This window comes from Mus musculus, chromosome 4 (assembly GCF_000001635.26).
Source record: "Mus musculus strain C57BL/6J chromosome 4, GRCm38.p6 C57BL/6J".
Taxonomy (NCBI): Eukaryota; Metazoa; Chordata; class Mammalia; order Rodentia; family Muridae; genus Mus; species Mus musculus.
In genome coordinates, this window is record NC_000070.6 from 63,721,763 (window position 1) to 63,748,079 (window position 26,317).

A 26,317-nucleotide genomic window follows, 5' to 3' on the forward strand; every position below is an offset into this window, starting at 1 on the left:
GATAAATTGCAAGTAGCTTCTTGGTTAGGAGTGAGGTTTGTGTGTACTCCCCTGGGATTGTGTCTGGCTTGAACCTGTGCAGGTCTTATGCATGCTGCTGTGGTCTCTGAGTTCATATGTGCATCAGCCCTGGTGTGTTTGCAAATGCTGTTTCCTTGGAGTCATCCACCACCTCTCACTCTTACAGTCTTTCAGCCTCTCCTTCATGATTGATCCCAGAGCCTTTAGGGAAGGGGTTTGATGTAGACATTCCATTAAGGGATAAATTTGAACCCTGTTCTTAATCAGAGAAGAAAATGGAAACTTAGAGATGTATTGGCCAAATTGGCAGCCTGGGGCCTATCTAGAACAGAGGTCTTCTGCCCCTTATACAGCAGTTTGTATGACTCCATATTGGATCATTAGTACTATTATTGTGATGGGATATGTATGTGTAGGTGGATAGATGCCAGATAAACATAGACTGATCATGCTAAGCTCATAGTCATAATGGTAATATTAGACCTTTGGAATGGGGACTCTCATCTGTCACTGGTCGTCCCCATAGATGACAAGCTGACACTGGAGAGAAGGTAAATGACTTCACCTCTTTGTTCTTGAGGTTCTGGGGATGGAAAGTCTTTTTGGGAATCTGCTGGAAAACTCATTTTTGGGGACCTGCATTACACTTTCATCACTGTTTGCCTCTGGAAAATTGAAATGAGTTTTCACCGGTATTAGCTTGCAATGTTTCATTTCATGCTACAAGTGTAAGAAACAAACTGTTCTCCGTCACTCCCAGGGATGGGCACAAAGAGATGAGAAGGGAACTGACCTCTTGAAGGACCAAGAGCCTTTCCCAGGCTTGTAGGAAGGAGATTTTGAGGCAGACGCTTCAGAGCAGAGCCTCACTCCACCACCTTTTGTGTCTGATTTTACCTGTAGAGGTAGAGATACATTTTCTGATATGTGATTTTTTTTTAAACTCTTAAAAATGTCAATTTAATACTGGCATGGTAGTACATTTCTTCAGCCTCTGTGCTTGGGAGGAAGATGCAGGTGGATCTCTGAGTTAGAGGACAGCCTGGTCTACATAGGGAGTTCCAGGACAGCCAAGGTTACATAGAGAAATGCTGTCTTCATCCCTCCAAGAAACAGTTGGCAATTCAAGATAGTTCACATCTGAGCCCCAGAAGTGAACTGGTACCAGAAGTCTATTGCTCTGGGAAGTGGGCAGAAATGGATGTCTTGAACCCTTTTGATTTTATTATTTTTGACAGAATCTTATTTTGTAGCCCAGGCTGGCCTTGATGTCATGTTCCTCCTGTCTTAGGCTCCTGAGTTCTGCAATGACATGCATATACCCCTAAGGCAAGCTCTATTTGAGTTATTCCATTGTGGTTTGTATACATGTCTATGCCTAGATTTGTGTAAGTGTACGTCTGTGTAGGCCAGAAGAGAACACCTGGGTGTCTGTTGCTATCATTCTCTACCATATGTGTATTTATATGTATATGTATGTATATGTATGAGCATGTATATGTATGTGCATGCATACATGGTGGGGGGATCATGGTTGATGCCAAGAATCTTCTCCAGTTGTTTTTGATCTTATTCGGTGGGGGCAGGATCTCTCAGTTGAACCCAGAGCTCACTGACACAGCTTGTCTCAGCAGCCAGCTTGCTTTAAGGATCCCTGTTTCACCTTTCAAAGCTGGAGATATTGATGACAGGTACTCCCACCATGTGGGACTGTGAAAGGAAGCCTGTTTTCTAGTTGAGCTAGGTTTAAACCCTGGAGACCCAGCAGATACCTCTGCAAGAAATGGAAGGAAGTTTGCCACGCCCAGATGCCAGGCTCGTGTCAGGACACAAGGCCCCAGCTCCATAATTCTGTGGCCATCAGTCATGTAGGGCAATGCCCCAAGCTCCTGGTATTCTCTCTGGACTCCACCCCCACAGTTACCTGGCAACAGCCAGGTAGGCCCTGCCCACTATGAAAGGGTTGTTTGCCCCTCACTCTCTTACTCTTGCCTCTCTTTCTTGCCATCTTGCTCCCCCTCTCTCCGCATTCCCTTCTCCCCTCTCTCCGTGTGTCCATGGCTGGTCTCTACTTCTCCACTCTCCCCCTCTCTCTGCCTTTCTTTGCCTCTACTACCCTCTTAGCTCCCCTTCCTGCCATAACAATAAATGCCTTAATACCATGGACTGCCTCTTCTCATTGTAACCCGATGTGCTGTGCTGGGAGTCTTCTGTAGCTCAGCAATGGCTCCCCTCCTGCCCTTTTCCCTTCCACCCCGACTAGAGACAGCCCGCGGTCTGACACTCCATTCGCAGCTCTTCTGAGACATCCAGCAGCTTCCAGTGTCCCAAGATTGAGAACCTGATGTCCTGGCCTACATGCGGCCTGGGACCCCAGAGCAGCTTCTTCCGTGGCACCAAGTGGTGTCTGTGGCACCTGAGAGTCTGAGATGAACTCTAGCAGTTCCTCCAGGATCTCAGACTGAGCTTGCCCACCCCTGGACTGGGTCCTGAGGCTTCTCACAGTGTTACTCCCACTCAAGCTCAACGGGTTGAGTGGGGTGTGCGCAGTCAAACTCCCTGAGTCCTGCCTCCCCTAACCCTGTGGCAGACCAGATGCTGGACACCATTTTAATCCACAGCACCAGACATTCATATAGCTTTAGGGAATTCAAACTCTGTATTCTCTTGCTTCTTTCACAAGCACTTTAATGGCTTCGCCATCTACCCGACCTCTAGATGCATTTTAAAAAGAATCCCAAGGTTATCCTTGGATACTAATACAGAAGAAAAGCAAATAAACTGATTGACAAAAAAATTGAAATAATCAAAATTCTGTAGTCTCCAGTGTCAGTTTATTAAATTATAACTATTACATATGTTAACATATATAAGTTTTCATTTACAGAGATTAGAATTCATACATGCGATGCATATTAGTTAATTATATACCCAACAACATACAATATGCATTTTACGATGGCAATATGACGTTTTAACATAAAACATTCAACCAATGAAAGCACATGGGGCTTATCAATAAGAATAGGTGAACACTGACATCTGTTCAGCCTGTATACCCTCTGAAACAAAAGAGGGGTACGCGTGTGTCTTAATGACTTTAAGACGAAAATCGTGTACGTTTGCTTATCTGTTTACTTGCTACTGTGAGCCTCCTTCCTCTTGTGTGCACACAGCAGAGTAGGATTTGCCTGTTATGGACCTTCTTGGCATGACAGTAACTAGGTGTGACAGGTGCTCAAAATAAAGTAGAATAAGACCACCATGGATCAAACTGAAAGGGTGTTGTGTATGGTCAGGGGCAGGAAGTCTACTTTTAGCCTCAATACTCCATCAAGCTACTGCCCAATACCAGGCTTCATATGTTACCTCTCCTGGCCTGTGTCTCTCCATTCTTAAAGAGACATAAGTTTGGATAGCAGCTCATGTTAACTTTAAAATCCCATGACATTTTCTGCACTGGCCAAGCCCCTAGAGTTGGTGAGGGAATGAATTACTCTTGGAGTTCATTAGGATCCACTGAACTCTGGGCAGGGCTCTCAGGTTTGTCATGATCAAATAGAAGTACACCAAAGGGTGGCCATATGGCTATAGATTTGGAGAAGGAATTCTTTGGCTTAATCCCTCCCCTGACCTCCATGATGCAATGGTTTCTATAAAACTCTCTTTTTGCTTGACTCTTTCCAGAAAATGAACAATAACTACATGAAAAAAAATCGACTTGGGGTCAGAAAATTGGTTTAGGGATGAAGCCAGAGATGTGACCACCATGTGTAAGCAGTCTCCTTGCTCTTCTACGTTGTCCCATGCATAGTAAAAAATATTTCTGCCTTCAATTTTTCTTTTAGTGGCATCAAATTCAGTGCCATGTGCCAAGAGTAGAGTTCTGGCCATTCCATTAACATACTATGTTGCTTCAGAAAAGTAACTGCAACTCGGGCTTGTGAGTCTTCTCACAGCTACATCCACAAGATGGGTAGATAGATGAGGTAGGGGTGAGTGTGTTACAGAGATCAGGAAGTTTTAACTATAATAGCAAGACATAAATATAGATACTCTGATCTGATACTGTCACCACTAGTAAATTAGCCAGAAGCTAGCAGGCAATATCTTAGAACACTGTTAATATTCAGGGTAATTCTGCAAGCTTAAATAAAGTACATCTGAAAACAGCAAAAACATCCCCAGTATTCTCTAAGCCCTAAAACAATCAGGGGATTTTGAGGCCAGACATATCTGCATGTATTTTGCAAGGAACAGACTGTAAATAAACCTGCTCAAGCAATTAATCCCCAATGTCACAATCATGGGACCGTGATTGAGTAAGAGCTTAAGAGAAATACCATGCAAGAGAGTGCTGGCCATGGCTGTGCCTTGTGCACAGTGAACTCGTGGGCTTCTATGATCCAGAGTGCTTGACAGGCACACACTTGGAATTTCCTTAGGAGTGACATAGTTTGTCCCGGAATGTATCCAAGGCTCTGGCATGCCCTGCTGTTGAGTAGACTCTGACATGCACTGAGAAACGATGTGGTACAAGTACACTTTCCTTGTTTCCCACGGTACCTTAGTAAATCACCAAATCCACATCAGAGATTACAGCCCAGAAGTTGTGTTCTGTGTAACAGATCTAAAAAACAGTCAAGGTCAAAATTTGAGTAACCTGTGCCGCATGCTGATTAATGGCTTTTGTTGGCAACAGAGACTTTTCAAAGCACCTCTAGGCTGTCCGTAAAGTTCTAACATTTTCAAAGGCGTTCCTGCCAAAATTTGAGGCCAGTAGGTAACAGCCTCTTTGATACTGTTGTTTCAATACTAGCTCCCACCACAGGGAATTTTTTCTTTATACTCCCTTTGCATTTATTTTTGGGAAACTACCTTTGATTAGCTAGTTAAAAAAAATGAAAAGGAAAAAAGAAGATCACTTAAGCGGAAATTCGAACCATTTTGTTAATGATTGTCTTTTATCAAATGGCACCCATGTTTATAATAAGAAAATATCAGTGTGTCTCAAGTTAGCTAATTAATTAGCTAATACAAACAGAGTGATTAAAAGCTCCACAGACGATGGAGATGCCAATCTGTTAGAACGAGTGGATCTGAGACTAAAGTAATTTATGTCTCTGTCCCCAGGGCAAGCAAGCACTAGGTAAGCATTTACAGACCCGATTTGAATTCAGCAGCCTTTGAGATGCATTTGACCGAAAAGCATTTCTCACTAAATTAACTATTTTCCAAAACACACACCCCCTCACCCAATGAATATATTACCTTATCTCCAAGGACCAGCCTGGGGTCTATTTTTTTTTTTTTTTTCATTTGAGACAAGGTCTTGTTATATAGGCAAGGCTTTCCTGAAAATTACTATTTAGCCCCTGTTCTCCTCAAACTCACGGCAATCCTCCTGGCTCAGCATCCCATGTGCTGGGTTTACAGATGTATGCCATTACACTTGACTCCATCATATATATACTTTCAAAACTATTTTTTTCATTTTGCTTTAGAAAAATAGCATGCTCCTGTTTGCATGGGAATACTTAGTATCTTGGAAACAGAAATGCTGGTTTGAGTCCAATTAGTAATGTTTGATGCTGCCTTCATGACAGCATATGTATGTATGTATGTATGTATGTATGTATGTATGTATGTATACCCACAAATCAACAGTTACAGTCTTCAATAAACAGGGGCAAAATAAATGCATGTCAGGCACAAGGACTCAAGCATCTTTGGCTGTCAGGAAATTCCTGTCTTGGATAAATTCCCAAGCCATCCAGATCACTTCTGGGCAGCTTTGAAGGCCCTTGACACAAAGCTTGGGTTTAGTAGAGGGGATGACCAGGTCACTCTGGCTACTTTTGGGCAAGTGTTTTCCTATAAGTCTATGTTGCTCAATATTCTCATGTTCCATGAAGATATATGCAGGCAGAGAGAGCATCTCACTCTCCTTTCTGACCTTGGAGTCAGACTGGAGTCATTGATAAAGCATCCTCAATTGACCAGTGAGCATTACTCTCAAGGTTTTAGACCTAAGCCAAAAAATAAGTCCTTCTTCTGAGACAGCCCTTCCTCCAGGTCACCTCAGGCTGCTCATCTTCTTTCAGGTGTGGTTTCCCCTATGAAGAACCAGGGGAAGGCGACCTCACCTTTCCCTGTGTTCTCACTGAGACCTGTGATACTTCAAGAAGTTGAAGACAGAAAAAGTGGCCAATGTAAGTTGGCTTAGCAGAAGCTAGATAGTATACAACTTAGGTTTAGTAGGCAGTGGAGATGAATTTTCTAACAAATTATTACTCAACAAATTTTGATCAGCTACTACTTTCCCAGTCATTGTGTGGGAGTCACGCTGCCCAGCTCTGCTTCGAAGGTTTCCTAGAAGATGGCTCAGCAGTGGTTTGGGGCTAAGTTTACCCTCTGACTCCTTGTGGCATCTACCATGACACGAGCATTTGTAATAGAGACTATATAAAGGCTGCAAACCAAACTTGAAAGCAGATCTAGATAAACACCTCTGGATTTGATGACTGACACTTTGTTGTTGGTCTTCATAGTACATTGACTCCTGGCATGAATCAAGTGTTTCTACAGTGCTCCATTTCACTTGATGTCTGTCTTTAAATTCCTTCAGTGTCTCTATCAGCTGGTTAGCCTATACTGGACAACGATGGAGACAACATTCTCAGGAATGCTGTCTTTCAGGACTTGAAATTTTTCTTTAAAATTTTGTTTTTGTTTTTGTTTTACACTTATTTATTTAGTTACATGTGTGCATGCCACATCATTTGTATGGGGGTTTGAGGATAATTTGTGGGAACCAATTCTCTCCTTCCAGCTTTTGGGTTCTGGGAGGTCAAACCCAGGTGTCAGGCTTAATGACAAGCACCTTTACCCAAGAAACCACCTAGATGGCTGACTTGAAGTTATACTTTGGAAGTTATACATTTTGAGTGGTAGTTGATCAGGAAGTATGTATTGAGGATTCATTTAGTTTTTAAGAAAATTTGACTTTCTCTTCATGGTCCTGTGGGCTGAGTGCCCAGAGCATAGTAGGTACTCAATAAACATGTTCTCACAATAATAAAAGTGTTCTATGTTCCATGTGCATTTGGAATTCCCACTTGTATGTTTGGATACTAAAGGATGCAATCAGAAGAAAGGTGAGGTTTCTCCTTCACAGCAGAAAACCAATTCCTTTTAGGGAATATTCACGAGAAATACCATTTTTTCTTTTTTCTTGTCTTGTCTTGTCTTTTCTTGTCCCTTCCTTCCTTCCTTCCTTCCTTCCTTCCTTCCTTCCTTCCTTCCTTCCTTCCTTCCTTCCTTCCTTCCTTTCTTCTTTCTTATTTTTTAGGTTAGGCACAAAAGAATGTGGAAATGCATTGCCTCTTGGAGAAATAACATCATTTTCTCAGTCTTTCTTTGGATTCTGTCTTTAGCTCTTGATCTGGAGTAAGTTCATTGTCGAATTCAGCTCTAACTGAACTGCTGAATTCAGAAAGGACTTGGACAGAGGGCACTGTGGAAAGGTTCTGTCCTGAAATCAGTAGATTGTGCCATTGGATGAGGCGTGTTTCAATTTTTAAAACCCAGCAGGTCTCTATCAAACATGAGCTGTACTGGGTTTTCCATTTACTATTTTAGTCCATAAGGCATATACGGATCAATATTGGGTTCCTAAATTATATAGCTAAACCACTGTCCCCTTCCCTGATCCCTCTAAAGCCCCTGTTTATAGATCCATATGAGAAAAGGAAATTGGAAAGTAGGAGGCAGGGGAGCCCCTTGGAATGATGGTTTTCTCCTCCTTATAGCAAGAAAGCTCCAAAGAAAGTTTTATCTTCTTTTGTGTAATCCACCAAGGAGATGTCACTGACGTTTACCATTAGTCTGTCTCCTTCTTCCAAGGAGAACGTGGCCCCAAGGTAGAGGGACTGGAACCAGTTGTTGCTTATTTCACACACAGACTTGGACCCTGTTAGTAGGCGGGCAGGCTCAGGGTAGCTGTCTGCTACCTTGGTGATAACCATGGTGATGGAGTCTGGCTTGTTTGGTCGTCTCCCCCGACTGATGTCACCACACACAGATGTGGTCCCTCGGAATGTGATCTGGGAGTAGATGAAATAGTCTCCTGACTCTGGGATCACCAGGGATTTGTTGATGTACTTCATCCCGTTCTTGGTGAAGGCCATCCCTAGGTCATGTTCCCAGTGTAGAGCAGAGAGCTGATTTTTCAGATGTGGTGCTGGGGTTTGTTTCTTAACTGCAATTACAGTAGAGAAGTTTAAATGGCACAGGTCAGAACCTCTGGTTTTGATACCTGTGGTATCAGAATAAAGTCTTGTACTCTCTCTCTCTCTCTCTCTCTCTCTCTCTCTCTCTGTGTGTGTGTGTGTGTGTTTGTGTTTATGTTGTATCTACATATGCTCATGTAAGAACACATGTATATGGAGGCCAGAGATAGAAGCTCTACATTTTGAGATAAGGCTTTTCATGAGCCTGGAGTTCATCAATTTGAGGAGACTGGCTGGCCAGGACGTTCTAGGGGATCTGCCTGTGTCTGTCCCACCAGTCTTAGGGATTCAGGCATGAGCGACTATGCCTAGATTTTCTGCTGATCCAAGCTTAAATCCTCACGCTTGCATAGCCGGTACTTTACACACGGAGGTGGCCCCTACCTCCTGTATTCACTTTCCTTGGTGACTCTATGAGGTTAGCAGTCTCTTCCATAATCAGAACTTTGACACTCCTGATAATTTAAGTTTGTGCCCTGGGGCATGGCCACTCATATTTGGATCACTATGAAAGATTTCCTTATGTACAAATTATGTTCTATATGGGCATAGTCAAAGTTAAAATATCTCCTTAGTTTGCTGTGTACCTGAAAATAATTTACTGCTAAGTTGGCTTACCCAGGATAAGGCCAGACAGCAGGACCTCTCAGTGCTCATTTCTGAAGCCATGCATAGGTTTTGTCAATGCTTCATCATTTTTACACGAGTTTAGCATTTTACATTAGATTGGACTGTCTTCCAGGGGTTCTGGAAACAATTATCTACCAGTATGGATAATTGTACTCTGTTCTCTTCCCTCCCTCTAGAAAAATTCTTTTTGTATAATGTGTCATCTTACTAAATCTGTGTTGCTTTTATTTGTCATGTATTTCCTTTGAGAAAAGATAAATAATACTTGTGGGGAATTAAAAGAGGTGTACAATCCATAGCTATTAGGAAATACATCAATTTTACTAGCTTTCTTGTTTCAGAAAAGCTCTGTTTCAAAGGAAAGTGGGAGAGAGGAGAGAGGTGGGAAGGAAGGGGAAGGATACAGAGAGGGGGAGAGGGGGGGAGGGAAAGAGAGGGAGAGGGAGAGGGAGAGGGAGAGAGAGAGGGAGAGGGAGAGAGGGAGGGGAAGGGGGAGGGGGAGAGGGGAGAGAGAGGACAAGAGGAGAGGGGGACAGAGAGTGGCAGGGAGAAGGGGGATGGGGGGCGGGAAAGCAAGCTCACAAGAGGGAGAGCACTAGCAACCATCCCTGCATTACATCAAAATGTTGTGGTCCAATGTCACAAAACAGGCAGTAATCAATAACATATTACCTGGGGACATGTTGGGACCAGAGACTCAGAACATTTTGGCAGTTCTTCTCTCACAATGACAGGGCCAAATATAAGTCAATGCAATCACCTTGTGGCATGCAAGGAAGCTGGGCTGTGGGCCACTTGGGCCCAGTACCAACTCTGATTCTGTACCATGCAAAGCTCTTTAATCATCTGTGCAGATAGGTTTTCTCCCATGCACCTCAGCGTCTCATCTGGACGCTGAGGATTGGGTTCTTTAGAGCCTTGTTCTGAAGATTAAGTGGGCAGAACAAATGTGAGCATTTTATAGATTACCATAAACAGTTGGGTAATTTTTCCTGTTCAAATAAAGCAGCATGTTTCATTTAGATAGATGAAAGAGTAAGCTTGTGCCATTTTTATGTTTTATATATTCTTATGCTTGTATCACTCCTAAATATACATTATATAAAGCATATTGGCCAGTGCTTTATGAAATATGTTTGAGGTTAAAGAAATAAACAGAGCCAAACTTGATTCAAACAACTGATGTCAAATAGGATAATTTGCAATAAAATGATTATTTTTAGAGGCAACAAAACATCTTAATCCCCTGTAACTACTTTGGAAACTCACAGAAATCACCATTATGTACTGACACTACAGTTTGAGGTTAGCTTCTTTTTTAAGGAATAATTTAACAACTTGTGGATCCAATGGGTAACCAGAAACTTAGATCCTAGACTTTCTAATACAGTGGTTTCTCAAGCTATGGGGCATGACCATTGGAAAACACATATCTCCAATGATCTTAGGAATAGAGGTATAGCACAGTAGCAAAACTACAATTATGAAATAGCAACAAAAATAATTTTATTCTTGAGGGTCCCCACAACATGAGGAACTGTATTAAAGGGTCACAGCACTAGGAAGGTTGAGAACCAATGTAATCTAAGGTATGTTTCCCAGTGCTAACTGGTCTAGGGTATCTTTTGCAAGCTTGGCACATGACCTGAATTGGTGTGGCATTCTCTAGTCTCGGCATTAAATGGCTCTTGGGAAGCTCTGGAGCTTCCATACAGACATCTTTATCACTCACAGCTAGTGGTATTCATCTGTGGATAATGCAGTAATTGACAAGTGTTCTCAGATGACGGATGCATAAACCAGTCCCACTATGTCTGCAGAGAGGCAAGCCCTGTTGCATTGAATGCCACGAACTGAGTTAGCTCAGGAGCATTGGGAATTGGGATAGGAAGCATGTTGCTTCGTTTGAATTTTCCCACTGCCTACCCATCTGACTTGGAACATGCACATCGACGACTGAGCCTGAGTTTCCTCAAAGTCTTTTCATGTGTGTATGTGGTATGTGTGTATGTGTGTGTTTAGTTGTGTGTGCCCCTATGAAAGCCAGAAGTTGACATCTACTAACACACTCTGTTGCTTTCCAACTTATTTTTTGAGACAGACCTTGCAGGACCTGGGGTTTACTGTTTCAGCTAGCCTGACTGTCCAGTGACCTTCTGGGACTGGATGGAGTCTGCACCAGCTCCGCAGACACAGAGCGGCATGCCTGGCTTTTGTTTTTTACATGGATGTTAGGGATCTGGACTTAGGTTCTTAAATAATAAGCATCTCACTTACTGAGCTACCTCCCCAGCCCCTTCAAGTCAGCCCAGGGAGCTGTCATCTTTTCTGAGACCCAGAATTACTTGAGGTTCCAAGATGGAGGAAAGTCACTTGTGGATGGCTGAGTGTGAACATGCCAGAGGAAAGCAGGAGAGACAGGTAGAATGCTGACTGCAGAGGAGGGAGCACCCACAAGTCATGGGCCCTTGGATCTGACACAGGGAAGAAGTTATTCAAAATCCTTGATTGTCAATTCGGTTGCCAGTTTAAAGCCATCACAGTGAGTTTTGGCAAATATAGTAAAAAAAAAATCTCACAGATCTATGAACTATGGTGTTTAAGAAAGAAGAGGAAGGCTTACTTGTCAGGTGTGCTCTCGGCTTGCCTCTGGGAGGTGAGTCTGTAACAGAAGGAAAAATATGCTTTGAGTAATGGGTAACAGACTGAAGACAGCACCTGCCATGAGAGAAGAACATCAATCCTATGCATTGTGGTTCAGTTTCATGCCTTGTGGGCTTTGGATTGGTACATGGTATCTGTAGGATACACCACTGGGGATATGGGAGACTCAGGAGTAAGAGTCTTAGGTGCAAAAGACTTTGGGCAAGTTGCCTAGCCTGGACTCAGTTTTCCTATCTCTAAGATGGGCACAGCAGTCTCTATCTTGAATGTTGTGTCCACATGGTTCTTGGTTCTTAGAGCCAAATAAACCATGGCTCATTACTTCTTCCTTTAGACTATTCTTTGAGGGCCAGATGATCTTTCAGATTCTTTATGGTTCTTTTACCATATCACTGAGGAGTATTGATGGCTCAATTGAGAAGGGCTGTGGAGTGAGTAGGTGCCACTCTGTCGCTCCATGACCTTGACAGACCCTTTTCCATTTATGCGCCTTTTCCCCCATTAGTCTTTGAGAAGGACCTTATCATTAAAGTTAAACAGGTTCTATAGTAATGAAGATGGTGTTGACTTTAAACAGCAAAATCTTCATCTACACTCACCTTGCCAGAAGGGATAGCGACATCTGGAATGACCTGTGGAATGAAGGCCACATTGCCTAGCACATCCCTGACCTGGGAGTTGAGATTCAGGCCATGGAGCATACATGTAGTCAGAGCACTGTTTTGCTTTCTTAGCAGTGGGGGAGGAGCCTCACTACTCTCTAGGTCTGTCTATATCCCTTGGCTCAGCAACTTGGCAATTGTAGGCCCATCTCCAATTCATGCATGCTAAAACTGTCAGCAATGTCCTTATCCCCAAGAAAAGACATCAAAGAGGAACACTTACAAACTTGCTGTGGTGAAGGCTCAGATCTCTCTTCTGTTATGGCCTGTTGAGAAAAAGTACAGGCCAGTCAATTTACAGTCCTTCTTAACTCAAAAACCCACACGGCTGCCCATAAGACTCTGCTGCTGTCTGAGCCTAGGTCCTCGCTGGGAGAGAACAGCATTGGGGTATCTCAGTTGGTGGGAATCTTGCCTCTCGGCTCTGCACACCTTTTCTAGAGACCCCCATGGCCTTCCTTTCTCCTGTCTTTATCTTTTAGTTTGAGAGCTTTTCCTGCTGTATCTGAGGTGATTACCCCATTCTGTCATTGCTTGGAGTAAACAAACTGGAAGTTACTTTATTTTTCTCACACTATTTCAAAGGTTGAAACTATTCTTGTTATTGGCATATACTGACTGTGCATCATGAAGGACTTTGTGAGGACACTCTTACCCCACTGTATCAGATACTCTGATCATATTCACCCTCTTATATTCTCTTCTGCTTTACCCCCCATCTATTCTCCCCCCCCCAAGATAGTCCTGCTTTTAATTTCATGCAACCCATCTCTCTGTAGCTGTATCTATATCATCTGTATCCATCTCTCCCTATGAATGATTGTATATAACTGAGGATCCACACACGAAAGGAGGCATACAATATTTGGCGCTCTGAGTCTTAAGACATGATTCAGACAAAGAAATAATGACTTCCTTCCCTTCCCATCAGCTTTGCACTTCTCATTTGTTTCCACAGAACATATGAAGAATTCTTCCACCATCACAACCCTCTGTTCCTGAGTCACTTCAGATTTCACATGATAGAAGAAAAGCAACTGCCTTGGTATCAGATAGACATGAATTTGGATTGTGGTTCTGTCCTTTGTCAATGGTAAGATCTTGAGAAAGACACCCTTTTCTCTGAGTTTAGTGTACCTACTGGAGATGCTAACACCCCCAAACCTAAGTGACTTGCAGAGTTGAGGTAAAGATCAATTAAGAAAATGGCCCAGTTAGTTGGAAGGACATGTGAAAATACAAGAACTACCATTCACAGGCTTGAGCACGAGACGCAGGAGCAAGGCAGGCTTCCAACTTACAATCATACAATCTTTTCACACACTTGCATGCCTTGGCAAGAGAATTCTCTGACTTGGATCTTGTAATTACACAGCCTCACTAACAGATTATTTCTTACTACCATGGACATCTCATCTCTGTCTACAACTTAAAATCTACATGGGCACAGCACACACACGTGTGTGTATGTGTGTGTGTGTCTGTGTGTGCTTGTGACTGAGGGGTTGTAACTGAGTGCAAAAGAGAAGGCTTCAACCCAGGAGAGTGTGCACCAAGATGTCCAGGCCCTGCCTCCTGCTCTCTGGGTCTTCCTACAGCTGCTTAGCAGACCTTTATGCCTTTGGTTTCTTCCTTTTGTCTATTTTACAGCTTTTCTCTAGAGGGCTAACTAGAGAGGATTCTATGATGATCAAGATTCTATTGTGGTCATAATGCTTTGGTGGCACTGCAGGCCTTTCACACTATAGTTTCATATATTTTTTTAAAAATTTATTTTATTTATTATATATGTATATGCACAGTGCATGTGTGGAGGTCTAAGGACAACGTGTGCTAGGTCTGCTTTTTACTTTCACCACAAGGGTCCTAAGGCAAGCACCTTTACCCACTGAGCCCGCCCACTGACCCACAGATCTATCTTATCCTGACATCCTATTGGTCACCTCTTTTGTTACCAACTGTTTGCTCTTTTCTATGTCCTCTTGTGTTTCCAGCTGTGAGAGGAAACCACAGTGCTCCTCAATCAATAGATTTAAGAGTACAAAGAGTGCAGTTGTTGCTTATTTGTGCTGGCAGCACATCCCTTAGGCTCATGAAACACTCTATAGTAGATTTTATCCATATCCCCATAGTAATAGTGAGGCTTGCTGAGTATCTTCCATCCTATATCAGGTGACTCCAAAATCTCAAGATTGAAACTCTTCCCTTATAGCTTATGGACAAACTCCTGGTATGTTGAGGCAGAAGACATGAGAGTCAGCGTGGCGACAGTGGGGCGAGCTCAAGGTTCATTAAACAGATGACTGATCCAGAACTGTGAGGACCTGTAGAAATCAGACTGAACAGAGGCGTATAGGTCCTGTACATGTTAGTCAGATGATGAAGGACGGATAGCCACACTGGAGAAGGCTAACAGCATGTATAAGAAGAAGGAGGGCCAACTGCACATGGGGACAGCTGGAAAATGGCAAGGCTAGGGAATGAAGACACTATAGATATTCACACAGCATCTTTGAAAAGCCCAACCATTTGCTGGGACAAACTGTTCCACATTAATAATTTTGCTGGCTTTAGGGGCAGAGATGTATTTTTAGAAGTGGCTTGGTTTCTCTCTGGTGCCTGACAGAGTTGATCATTTGGTTGGTTATTTGGTGAGGCAGAAAGTAGGAAGTGGGGTACTCAAAGAGAATCGGGGAGGTCTTGATGGAATCTCCTCATGGTAAAGAAAGCTATACCTGTCCTACTTGGATTTCTCTTGCTTCATTTACTTCTCTGCTGAGAAACTACATCATTCATCCTGCTTATGTTGGGCTGAACAGACACTCAGCAAAAGTTTTGGGGCATTCCTTTTTGACTAAGAATTCCAGAGCTGTGAGCTGGTACCTGGGCTAGGCACACAGGTTCCTGATGGGCTTCTTGGGTTTTTTTTTTTTTTTACGTAGACACATAATTTATTTTTGTATATGGTTAGGATGCATGGGTTTTAGTGGTTCCAACTGCCACTAGATATGGAGGCTGAGCTAATGCCCTGCTGGAAGGTATTAAGAACCATACCACTTCCTGAAGGAAAATCTTGAGCCGGGACTCTGTTCTCCTTCCCTTTACTGATTTTTTAAAATAATGACTGTCATGGACGGGAAGCTACTGTGATAGGTCACACAGCAGTAGATGAGGCGAGAAGGGGCAGGACAGTAGCTTGTCTAGAGAAAGGTTCAAGAACCAAGCTGTCCTGCTGCCTACGTTCCAGATGGTCGCTGGCAACACCAGGGCAATTAGATGTCCTGTTCTCTAGGCGGGGTTCCTCCAAACACTTCTGGAGGACTCTGGGGTCCTGAGGAGATGAAAGCTCCTAAAGACGGCTGTATTGGTCTCCAAATCCAAATGGACCCTGGCCCCAGGCCACACACACCTCAAGAATTGGACATTTCCTCTCACATGACCATGGGCTGAGAATCAGAGCCCAATTCTATTTCTTGGGATAATGTTTTTCTCTCTCTAGGAGAATTTGTTAGGCAGAGTGTCTGGTTTGCCCTTACCACTTTATTTCCAGTATGCAAGGAAGTGCCTGTGTTTTTACTGAAGTTTGAGTCTTCAAACTTTGAAGAATCTCAGGCCTCAGGAAGTCAGAGGCAGAGAGGAGCGAGTAATGGGGCAAAGCTTGGATTCAGCGACTTTAGCTAGGGTTTCACAACTCAGAAATCTCGGAGGAAGGTATTTTTGTCTAGATTAAAACCTTTTGAGCCTGAAGAGATTGCTCAGCAGTTAAGAGCACTTGTTGGTATTGCAAACTACCCAGGTTCAGTTCCCAGCACCCACATAGTAGCACTTAATCATTTGTAGATACAGTTTTAGGGGATCTGATGTTTTTTTACCTTCATGGGCACCAGATATTCATGTGGTACACGTGCACACATACCATCAAAACACTTGTACACATAAATAAAATAAGCAAATCGTCACCGTTGTCACTATCAACAACAACGCCAAGCAGACACTATCTGAACAACTTAAAGGTGAGTAGCAATGGCCTGTTTGTACTATGGTTTCCAAAGTCTCTTCAAAGGTCTGCATGGAACACTGAAGCTCTGAAAATGTTTACTGAGAATTGAGAGGGATGGCCAGAAACCAAGTCAGAAACAACAACAACAACAACAACAACAACAACACAACAAACCAAATAAAGCTAATGTGCACACTTATGATCATAAGTCTTAATGAGACAGTGGGATGTCCAGGACATGCAGCATTGAAATATGACTGATGCTCCCCTCCCCTCCCCCACTTAATTCTTGCAGGTTGTAACTCACACCATTCTATGATTGTGTTTCTTTCTTTCATTGGTTGATTTTTTTTTTTTTTTTGGCATGTTGACTAGTAGTGACCCTTGGCCTCAGACTGACTGTGTCCTTTACTTTACATATTTCTCAACTGAATCTACTTTTTCAAACTGGACAGAAAAAAAAGTCTGGGGTGAAGGAGGGGCCACTTTGCCACGTGTGCCTGCCTGCTGGGCTCTGTGTTGGGCCCTGGTGTGTGAGCGTTTTAACAGTCTGTGCAAGCTGACATCACAACAGGTGTTTGCAGGCCTTAAGAAAGTACTGACAGTCAAAGGTAGGGAGAGGGAGCTGAACTTTTGGAGCAAATTCAGATTCTGACACACACACACACACCAGGATCCTGATAAGCGCTATCAGGGAACACAACAGAAACAAGTTAGCAGTGAGCTGGCTTTTGAGATTTCCTGGCATTCCCCCAGAAAAATCCCTGTGAGTGTTTATTAATTAATGATCCACATAGCCTTCCCTCCCACTTCTGGAGTCACCTGCCCTTCTATTCTGTTCGCAAACAGGAAATTATATTCATTTCTTGCTGTCATAAATGCTGCAATTGTAAAAACATTCGAGTTTTATGACCCACGACACTTCCCTCCGCCCGTCTAGGGGAAAAATCAGGGCATCCGAGGCTTCTTTTCCTCTGTATTCTCACAAGGATAAATACAACTGGAAATGGCTTCGTTTGAGGTCATTTCATTGCATCATCCTCTGCATTGGCCTGGACCATGGTTGCCGTGGTATAGATTTAATCTGACACAAAGCAAAGAGTCAGGGGTTTGCAGCCGAGCAAATTTGGAATTTCCAACTTTGTTATTTCTTGACTCCTGATTCTGGCACACTTGCTGACCTCAGTGATTTTTTCCTGGAAGGCCTATCCTTCTGGCTCAGAGAAGCTGCACTTAAAGTCAATATCAATTAATTTCATTTTCCTCTTTTATTTATTTATTTATATTTTGGCCCAAGCAGTCCTCCTAGACTATGGATGGTGTCTGTACCTTCTACTCCAGGGTTTTGTAGCTTTGGCTGTAAACAAAAGTTACTATTGGATCTTTTTTTTTTTTTTTTAATGAGAAACAGCAGATTTTAGGATCTCTTAGGCATCTGGGGTGACTTTATTCCTTTCTCTAAATGGACACTGTGCAGGCTTCTTAGGTCTGTAGTTGACTTCTGGACCCTGCCTTTTCTGAACACAAATGTGGAGAGGAAGCAGAATGGGCCAGTGTCCACTTCTGATCCTCAGCCTGCTGCTGCTGTCTGCTGCGTGCTGGCAGGAGGTTCCGCCTGGGAGGCAACTTTACACAGTGCTAGCGCTGTGGTGCCTGGCACTTTGAGCTGGCTAGATGAGGACACAGGAGTTTGCCAAGCTAGAATGGTGCTTGCTGCGGTGCAGGCTTGCCTGAGGGAGTAACAGCCTGGCTCAGGAAGGAACCGATCTGTGCTGTGGCTCTGACCGACTGGGATGCACATCTGCAGCTTGCTCTCTTGTTCTGCTTTTGAACAGCCACCGTCTTCCCTGTCAGCTGCTCCCAACCTAACTTTTGGAGATAAGCTCCTCTTCCATGCAGAGCTTCCTAGGGTTATAGCAGCGGTGGCTCCACTATGGATGCAGCGTGCACACGGGTCTCTCATCTCAGGTGTTTGTGTCTTGTAGACAGTGCTGAGGATCATGGTTATTGTTTACCTTCAAAACAGGAAAGACAACTTGGGCAAGATAAGAGGCCCTGTCCAAGGTGGAGTGGGTAGGGAAATCCTCTGGGCGGCATCCCTATTTTGCCTATAATTTTCCGGATGTCTTGCATTCTAGTCCCAGAAGCATATTCATCCCTTCACTTTATGGCAGAGTCTGAGGCCCAGGATAGGCTGCCTAGCCCCTTATCCCCGTTCCCATCCAGAAAACACAAGTGAATGTCTTTGCAAGCTACCACTAGATATCTTCCCCAGTGGAAATAGGGTTATCATTTCCACTGATCATTTACTGCATTCCAGACTTTCCTGGGGTGTTGGGTAAGGGAATGAGGTAGGGGAGGGAGTACAGGAAACAGTGGAGTCTTGCAGGACTTCTGAGAAAGGTGGAGAAGTGAGATTAAAGGGTCCTGAGGAGAATGTGGGGAGAGTCTGTGAGGCGTGCACAGATGCACCAGGAGTGCTGCACTGAGCAGGAAGCCCCACCACATAGTAGGAAGACTTACTGTACAGGATTCAGTACCAGTGCCTTGTGTGTGGCTAAGAGGAGTCAGTGTCCTGAGCCAGGGTGGGATGGAGTTGGGGTAGAAAGGAAGACCTGGCCTTAGGGTGCCAGTTCCAGAGGGGCTAGGGCACCTGTTCCGAAACAGTGACTACTATTCAGGACTCTGGAGGATACCTGAACCATGGTCAAATGTTATCCATAAAAAGAGTAGTTTCAGGGAAGAGGTTGTAGTGATAGCGCAAGATTGGAGTGCACAAGGGGGCACAGAAAAGCTCCACAGCACCCAAACCTCCCTATGGCCTGTGATGGCAAATTCCATAGTAGGCAGGGAAGTTGTGAAGTAATCCCCCTGGGCAGGGGATTTCCCTGGTCAGCATGATGTAAGTGCTCTTCTTGGCTAATCCCCACCACGGGGAGACACCTTACACACCTCATTTCTAATTGCCTGCATTTCGTACATAGACAAGCAGACACCAAGAGAAGAGAGGCGGTGTACTAACTAGGGTCAGTCTAGAATTCAGACTGGGGTTGAGATTTCAACTCATGACTCATGGCCTTTCCAAAATGCAGATCATGCTAGTGCCTTCCACAGATCTGAAGATTCTAAAACACTATACTACCTCTATCTTTTTCTTAAAACAGGGAACACCTACATTTTGTTCAAGGAGTGTTTGCAAACACTTCTTTCCCAGCCTCCCACTTCCCTTCCTTGGGCGTTCACAGAAGCACCAATTTCTCAGCTCTTCCCGGGATACCTCATGTGTTTATAAATGCCTACACATAGATGAGCTCTCTCAAAAGCCAAGCATGTTCTATTATGTATACGTATGCCTCAAGCCACTTGGCTCTTTATATTGAATTTATAGATGCTGGGCTGTATCTGCTTGCCCATATAAAACTGCAATCTCTTTGTGCCTCGGATTGTCTGTGATGCGCATCACGTCTTAGTTTAAGTATTGTTCAGTAATAGAATAGAAGTATTTGTTTCCCTTCTGGTCTTCCTGAGAGAGAAGTCTTCTGGGTTGGGAGACAATTTTATTTTCAATTATATTTCCTTGGCATAAGGGTGCCAGGCCACCTCTCTGATTCCCCCGGCACCCCCAGTAGCTCTAATTTCCTGATGAGCTATGTGTCCTAGGTGGGTGGGTGATTCTGAGAGTGCTGTAGTAGATTTGATCTCTGAAACTCCTCACTGGGCTGGCATGGGGGTACTGGTAGTGGCCCTGACTTTCCTCCATGGCACTACTGAAAGTTCTCTTCTTGTAGCGAGAGATCTAGAACCTACTGCAGTGTGAATGAGCACCGTGGTCAGAAGACAGAGCAGGGGGCTCAGGCTGTCTGGTTTTAAGCTTGAATTTGCCTCTGACTAGAGGTACAGGCTTAGGGAAGTACCTTCATCCCCTTCTCCACTCAGTTTTCCTATCTGCAAAACAAAGGAATGGCTTACTTCTAAATCAAAAGTAGTCTTTGACGGGGACCTCCGGAACAGTTTTTATTTCACAGGTGCCTTCCTGGACTTGTGCATAAAGCTTCTTAGAGCTGTGTCACCCTTGCTCCATGGCTAGGTGAGGGAACACCAGGACTTCCCACAGCTCCCTTTTCAGTGCCGTATATCAACCTCGAAGCCCCTTGAGGCTCAGGGTCAAGTTTCCCTGGTGGTTGTCTGGTACCTAGCATAGAGTGCCAGTCATACCTCAGGATCCCGGGACATGCGGTTTAGCCACATTCCAGACATACAAAATGTTCCTGCACGTGTCTCGTTAATAATGTCAGCATGCTGACAGAAACGCCCTCTTTGGCAGAAAAAGAAACAGCTCAAAGACATGAAACCAGGAGCCTGTTTGTCACTTGGCCAAAAATGGCTGAGCCAACCAGAGAACTTCATTTTAGCCCAATTGCCCCTCCTTGGATCTCACATTCTGCCCTCTCCTCTGAGTCAGTAATTCTCTTTTAGGATACCTCACCCCCAGTTCCACCTCTGCCCTTCTCAGCATGGCTCCTTCCTGGCGAAGTTAACCTCTTAGCATGAGTGCTGCCTGGCTTCCTTGAGCCATGAGTTTTACTTGAGTCTGGTGATTGAGATCAAAGGTCTGGAGGGGAAAATGGTCGGTGATTACTGTCCCCTCTGCTGGTACTTTTTTCTGTCCAAACTTTTGTATCCTCCAGTGAGGCCCTTTCTGAGAGTTAGTATCCTACGAACTCTAAAACAAACTCCAAAAATAGTGCCCCTCCACATTCCTAATGTTGTGACCCTTTAATACAGCCCCTCATCTTGTGGTGAGCCCCCCCCAACCATAAAATTATTCTGTTGCTACTTCATAACTGAAACTTTTGCTGAGGTTATAAATCATTATTCTACTATCTGATATGCAGGATATCTGATACGCTACCGCTGTGCAGGTGGTGACCCACAGGGTGGGAACTGCTGTTTTAAAACTCCTTTTACCCAGTCCCAAGGAATTGGTGGTAGCAGCTTCTCAGGCCACTGATCCTGGATGTTCCCAGCTGTTCTGTGTTCCTTCTATCTGCGCATAGCAATCAGGGCCCCCATTTAAGCCCCTACAAGCTGTTTCATAAATATTTTTCTCCCTTAAGAACTTGCCTTGAGTGGCCAGCTGCTGCTTCTCAGGACCTGCATCTCTCCAGGCATCCCAGTCTCAGCCCCTTTACTATTCTGTTTGGAAGCTGAGATGTCCTGTAGTCTGGTTAAGCAACAACCTCAAGCTCCTCTGTGTCTCCCCTCCAGCAAGATGGTTTTCTTCGTGGTGGGATGGGAGCATTAGGTATCAATGTGGCTCATACCTAAGGCATCTGAGTCGGGATTGTGAGGAGGGGACTCGGGTGTTGTGGTTTGTGATGGCACCCAGCACCTTCTTTATGAGTCTCCCTGTTGGGTCATTTCCCCCTGCCAATTCCCTTTTCTGGACTGTACCTAGATGACCTTGTCTGGCTTCGGCCAACATGGGGATTGTAGACAGCATCTCGAGTAATAGGATCCAACTGTATGTCAGGAATCCCTCCAGAGTCCAAGGAGGCACAGATTGCTGGAGGCCACTTAATAATACAGTGTTCAACAACAGCTCTCTCCGTATGAGTTGAGTATTCCCTGAAGTGCCTCAGTCTGGTGTGTGTGTGTGTGTGTGTGTGTGTGTGTGTGTGTGTGTGTGTGTGTATGTGTGTGTGTGTGCTTTTCTGGGGTCATAGCCTGACCTCCCATTTTCTAATACCCTACAGGTCCCTTCTAACATAAGCAGCCTTCCTAGTCTATCTGCACATGTCTACACTGTATAAACCATGACACGTGGCTGCCTGAATCACAGTTTGTTGACCCTGATGGAGTGGCAGGAGTTACACATTAGCCACAGAGTGGAAATTGCCCAGGATTGACTAGAGACCAGGTTTCTAATTAGGCTGCCTATTTTTGCTTTTAGTCCTTAATCTTTGGGACTAAAGTAGAATCAGTCACTACAGACTATGTCAGATATTTCCCCCTGAGGAATATTCTTTAAATAACACACATTGACCTTTCAGATCCTTCCTGGGTGTCCTCAGCCTTGGCTTTGTCACCGCTTGGATATTTGCCCCCCTCATTCTCTGAGTGCCACCCCTATACCCCTGTGGTGGCTAACCTTCTTTCTAGTCCCAGCAAAATCTCAGGGTCAGTATGTTCTTAATTGAGCACTGAAAAATATTTCTAAATCCAAGAAGAGGAGCTGGTTAAGTAAATTTTATCACACACGTATAAGAACATAATATAGTCATCCATACATCATACTGCCGTGGGGTCATTGCCATAGAAACAATTTCATACTATGTAGAAATCTCAGAATCATCCTCCAATATAAATAGAAAGGCATTATATATTTTAGTTCACTAATAGTTTACACCTCTATGTTTTTTCCCCTCAATAATCATGCATTATGTAATTAAATTTAAGAGCTTTTTGTTTAAGGAAAAAGGAATGTTTTCCAAAGTATTGCCGCACTGTAATTATAATGATCTAAAAACAAAAACAAAAAAAGAGTATATGGAGTGTGAAGTTATTCTTGCACAAACATGAGATGAAACAATTCAATTCCCTGGAAGTGCAAAGTTAAGAACCAGATGGGACCTTTCCACCTCTCACCCCCCGGTCTGTATTTGCTTTGTACAGGGGAGCCACCAGCGCTATCCATGAATGGCTCTGTCCCAAACTGGAATACACAGCTGCCTGCAGAGAGACCACTGATTGTCTAAGCAGGAGCAAGTTTACTTACCCGAAGCATACAGTCTTTTCCGGGGACCCGGAGCTGGCCAGCCATTAGGAGGGTGCTAAGTCCTGCGAGGATGGGAAATGACAACAGGCAGCAGGTGAGAGCCAGGCAGGCTTTGCTCCTGGCAGCTAGCCCGGCCCTGGCCTCTGGCCTGTGTCTACAGCCTTCCGGCAGCACTTCCACTGGGACTCCTTCTCCGAAGCCCAACCCCAGCTCCTCTGCCATCCTTCTGCTGTCTTGGAGAGACTTCTGATCCCTTCTGACCAGAGAGCCCCCCATTAAATAAGAGAGCAGCTGTCACACTGAGTGAGTTAATGACTGTCCTCTCCTCCCTTTTTTACTCTCCCCTCCCTCTGACAGCCCTCTGCAGCCTGCCCTGCCCGGCTAGGGAATGCGCCGCCTACAACAGAAACCAAGTTTGGTTTAAGAAAAAAAAAAAAAAAAAGAAGAAGAAGAAGGAGAAGGAGAAAGCTTTCCCAAGCATATTTATGTACAGTATGCTCATGTGCTCTTTCCTTCATTTACAGAAGGAAGTCAGGAAAGTCCCTGGAGGAGGAGATCAAGAATACATTAAGTCAATGGGTGGGGCAAATTAAAATGTACCTGCTCCTGCCCTGGACTGCAGCCAGCCGAGCTGGTCTGGGAAGTGTGTTCCTTCTGGAAGTGAAAGTGAGGGACTAGGAGGTGTGTGGCTTGCAACAGGAAATGGAAATCACGTTCACATCAGCCCCTTGCCAAGCGCCACAAACCGTCTTATCTCCCTGTCATTCTATAGATGGAAGTACTGACAGTCAGAAAGGTACCCGCCCTACGTCATTCTGGATGGAAGAGAGCAGAGCCAGGAAGATGTCCATTTTAAGTTACAATTAGACATGGGCATAGCCTGTGAAACATAAGGTTATTTATGTTCCAGCAGAGAGTATCTGGTTGTGATTGTAGTTAGAAGTGACTGTCAGAGAGATAATGACATAGGCTTCTGTACTCCTTTGTCCCAAAGTTAACTTAATGCCAGTGGTTTACCTTGCCTATGTTGGCTGTGGATGGGAGAGGGCATGGCAGCTGATATGTGCTAGCATTCACTAAACACTTGCTTTTTAACCCAATGCTGGGAGGCAAATATCAATTGACTTATTATCGACTTATTTCATCCTGAGACAACTGCTTTTCTTTTTCTCATTCTTTCTTTTTCTATTTTCTCTTTCATTTCCCTTCTTCCTCCCCCACTTCTCCTTCCTCTTCTTCTTCTTCTTCTTTTTTTTTTTTTTAAATACAAGGTCTTACTATGTTGTTTTGGCTGTCCTGAAACTCAATAGGTAGACCAAGTTGACGTCAAACTCACTGAGATCTCTCTGCCTCCATTTGGAGGACTGAATCCCCTTCTGGAAGAGGAGGTGGGGCTTGAATTCAGTCTTGGAGGTGGGGAGGGGTGACACCAGAGAAGCATAGAGGACCCTGTATAAAGGTGGTCTACAGCAATTAGGAATCCATGGCCTGTGAGCTGGCTCAGCAGGCGCAAGTGCTTCTTGCCAAGCCTGATGGTTTGGCTTTAATACTGGAAATCCACATAGAGAGAGAGAGACCTGACACATTGTCCTCTGGCTTCTACATGTACACTGTGGCACATATACATGCAGAATGAAGGAAGAAAAGAAGGAAGGAAGGAAGGAAGGAAGGAAGGAAGGAAGGACTAAATAATAAAAAAAAAAGAGAGGTGAGGAGAAAGAATAAAGAAACCAGGCACCTAGAGTAGCCCATGGCATGTCCCTGTTTGGTGGCCCCTATTCTTGAACACAACCCAGTTCCTCTCAGTATTTCGGAAAGCCCTTGGCCTGGACACTACCTGCTGTCAATCCTCCCCGGGGCCCAGACTCACCTTTCCTATGTTCCCAAGATGTAGATTCTCCAGTCCTCTACAGTCTAATGCTCACCCACGGTGTTTTCTCTGCTGGGGAAGCTTCTGATTTCTCTCCCCATTCCCCTATTCCTCCTTTGCTGCATCCCTTCCCTCCAGCTGGGAGTGATACTATCCTCAATGCTTTCGAGGCATCCCATCTTCTCTGTCACCAAATGCTCTGACTTGGCTTGGCTCTTTCTGTCACTTCCATTGGACCGCCATCAAAGCTGGGAGGGAAGGTGCTAAGTCATGCAGATGTTCCTCCTGGCTTGGCAATGGGTACTTGATTCATAACTAACAACTGTTGAGGTGAATTCCATCAAAGGGTAGCTTTTATGGCCCCTGCTTATCCATGCTTGAGGTAGCAAACCTACTAAGAAATGGATCTTTGCGATTCTCCCAGATCTTTGCCATTGTTACTTAACATTTCTTTTAATGACAGAGAGCTCTACTAGGGTACAGATGTTCCAATTTGTTTAACCTTACCCACTGAAGGGCATTTGAATTATGTCTAGCTATTATGCATGAAACTGTTATGAATATTCATGTACAGGTCTTTGTGCAAACTCACTTTTATTTCTTTGACATCAGTGACCAAGAGCGGCACTGTTGGGCTGTTTGTTGAGCACATGCTCTTTGTGTAAGAACGTGCTGTAGTTGCTTCAGAGACCATTTTATTTTTATCAGCAACATGACAGAGATCCAAAAGTCATTTCAGAACTTGGTATTATCACTTGTTTTTATTTTAGCCATTTTTATTTCTATCATGTGTGTGTGTATGCCACAGGTATGTATGCGATGTGTGTATGCATATAATGTTTAGGTATACACATGTTACCACGGTATGTGTGAATATATGGTGTGACATGTACCACAGTATGTGCATGTGTGTATAGGATATATGTATGCATAGATCAGCGGACAACCTTGGATATCAGTCCTTGCTGTCTACTTTGTTTCAGATAGTGATACCTTGTTTTTCTAGGCCAGCCTAGCTGGCCTGAGAACATCTGGGGATTCTCCTTCCTCTGCCTCCTATTTCCCTGTAGAAGTCCCAGGATTACAGATGTGCACCACCACACCTGGCTATCTATGAGTTCTGGGAATTTGAAGTCAGTTCCTCATGCTTAGGATGCATCCTTTACTCGCTAAGCCATCTCCCTAGCTCTGGTTTAACCATTTTTTTTTCTGCGTTGAGACACAGTTTCTCTGTGTAGCCCTCAAACCCTAAAAATCACTATGTAGACCAGGCTGGCCTTGTACTCACAGAGATCTGCTTGTCTCTGTCTCCCGAGTGCTAGGACTAAAAGTTTGTACCTCCATGCCCAGCATGTTTTAGCTATTCTGATAGGTTTGAAGTAGTAACATCATGATATAGTG

At 44.1% G+C, this 26,317-nt stretch overlaps 1 protein-coding gene and 1 long non-coding RNA gene across 2 annotated transcripts in view; one reads left to right on the top strand and one right to left on the bottom strand.

Moving 5' to 3' along the window:
- Gm42294 overlaps positions 1-26,317 on the top strand; it is a 76,794-nt gene that overhangs the window by 25,379 nt on the left and 25,098 nt on the right. The window contains exons 2-3 of the long non-coding RNA XR_881353.3: positions 13,227-13,361; positions 22,944-23,349. This is a non-coding gene — a long non-coding RNA (predicted gene, 42294). The remainder of the gene's footprint in view (positions 1-13,226; positions 13,362-22,943; positions 23,350-26,317) is intronic.
- Tnfsf15 (tumor necrosis factor (ligand) superfamily, member 15) lies at positions 2,838-23,297 on the bottom strand. Its single transcript, NM_177371.4, has 4 exons — positions 23,047-23,297; positions 12,492-12,534; positions 11,566-11,604; positions 2,838-8,281 (listed from the first exon to the last, which is right to left on the bottom strand). The coding sequence occupies exons 1-4, from the start codon at positions 23,266-23,268 to the stop codon at positions 7,827-7,829; spliced, it is 759 nt and encodes a 252-aa protein (NP_796345.4). The 5' UTR covers positions 23,269-23,297; the 3' UTR covers positions 2,838-7,826.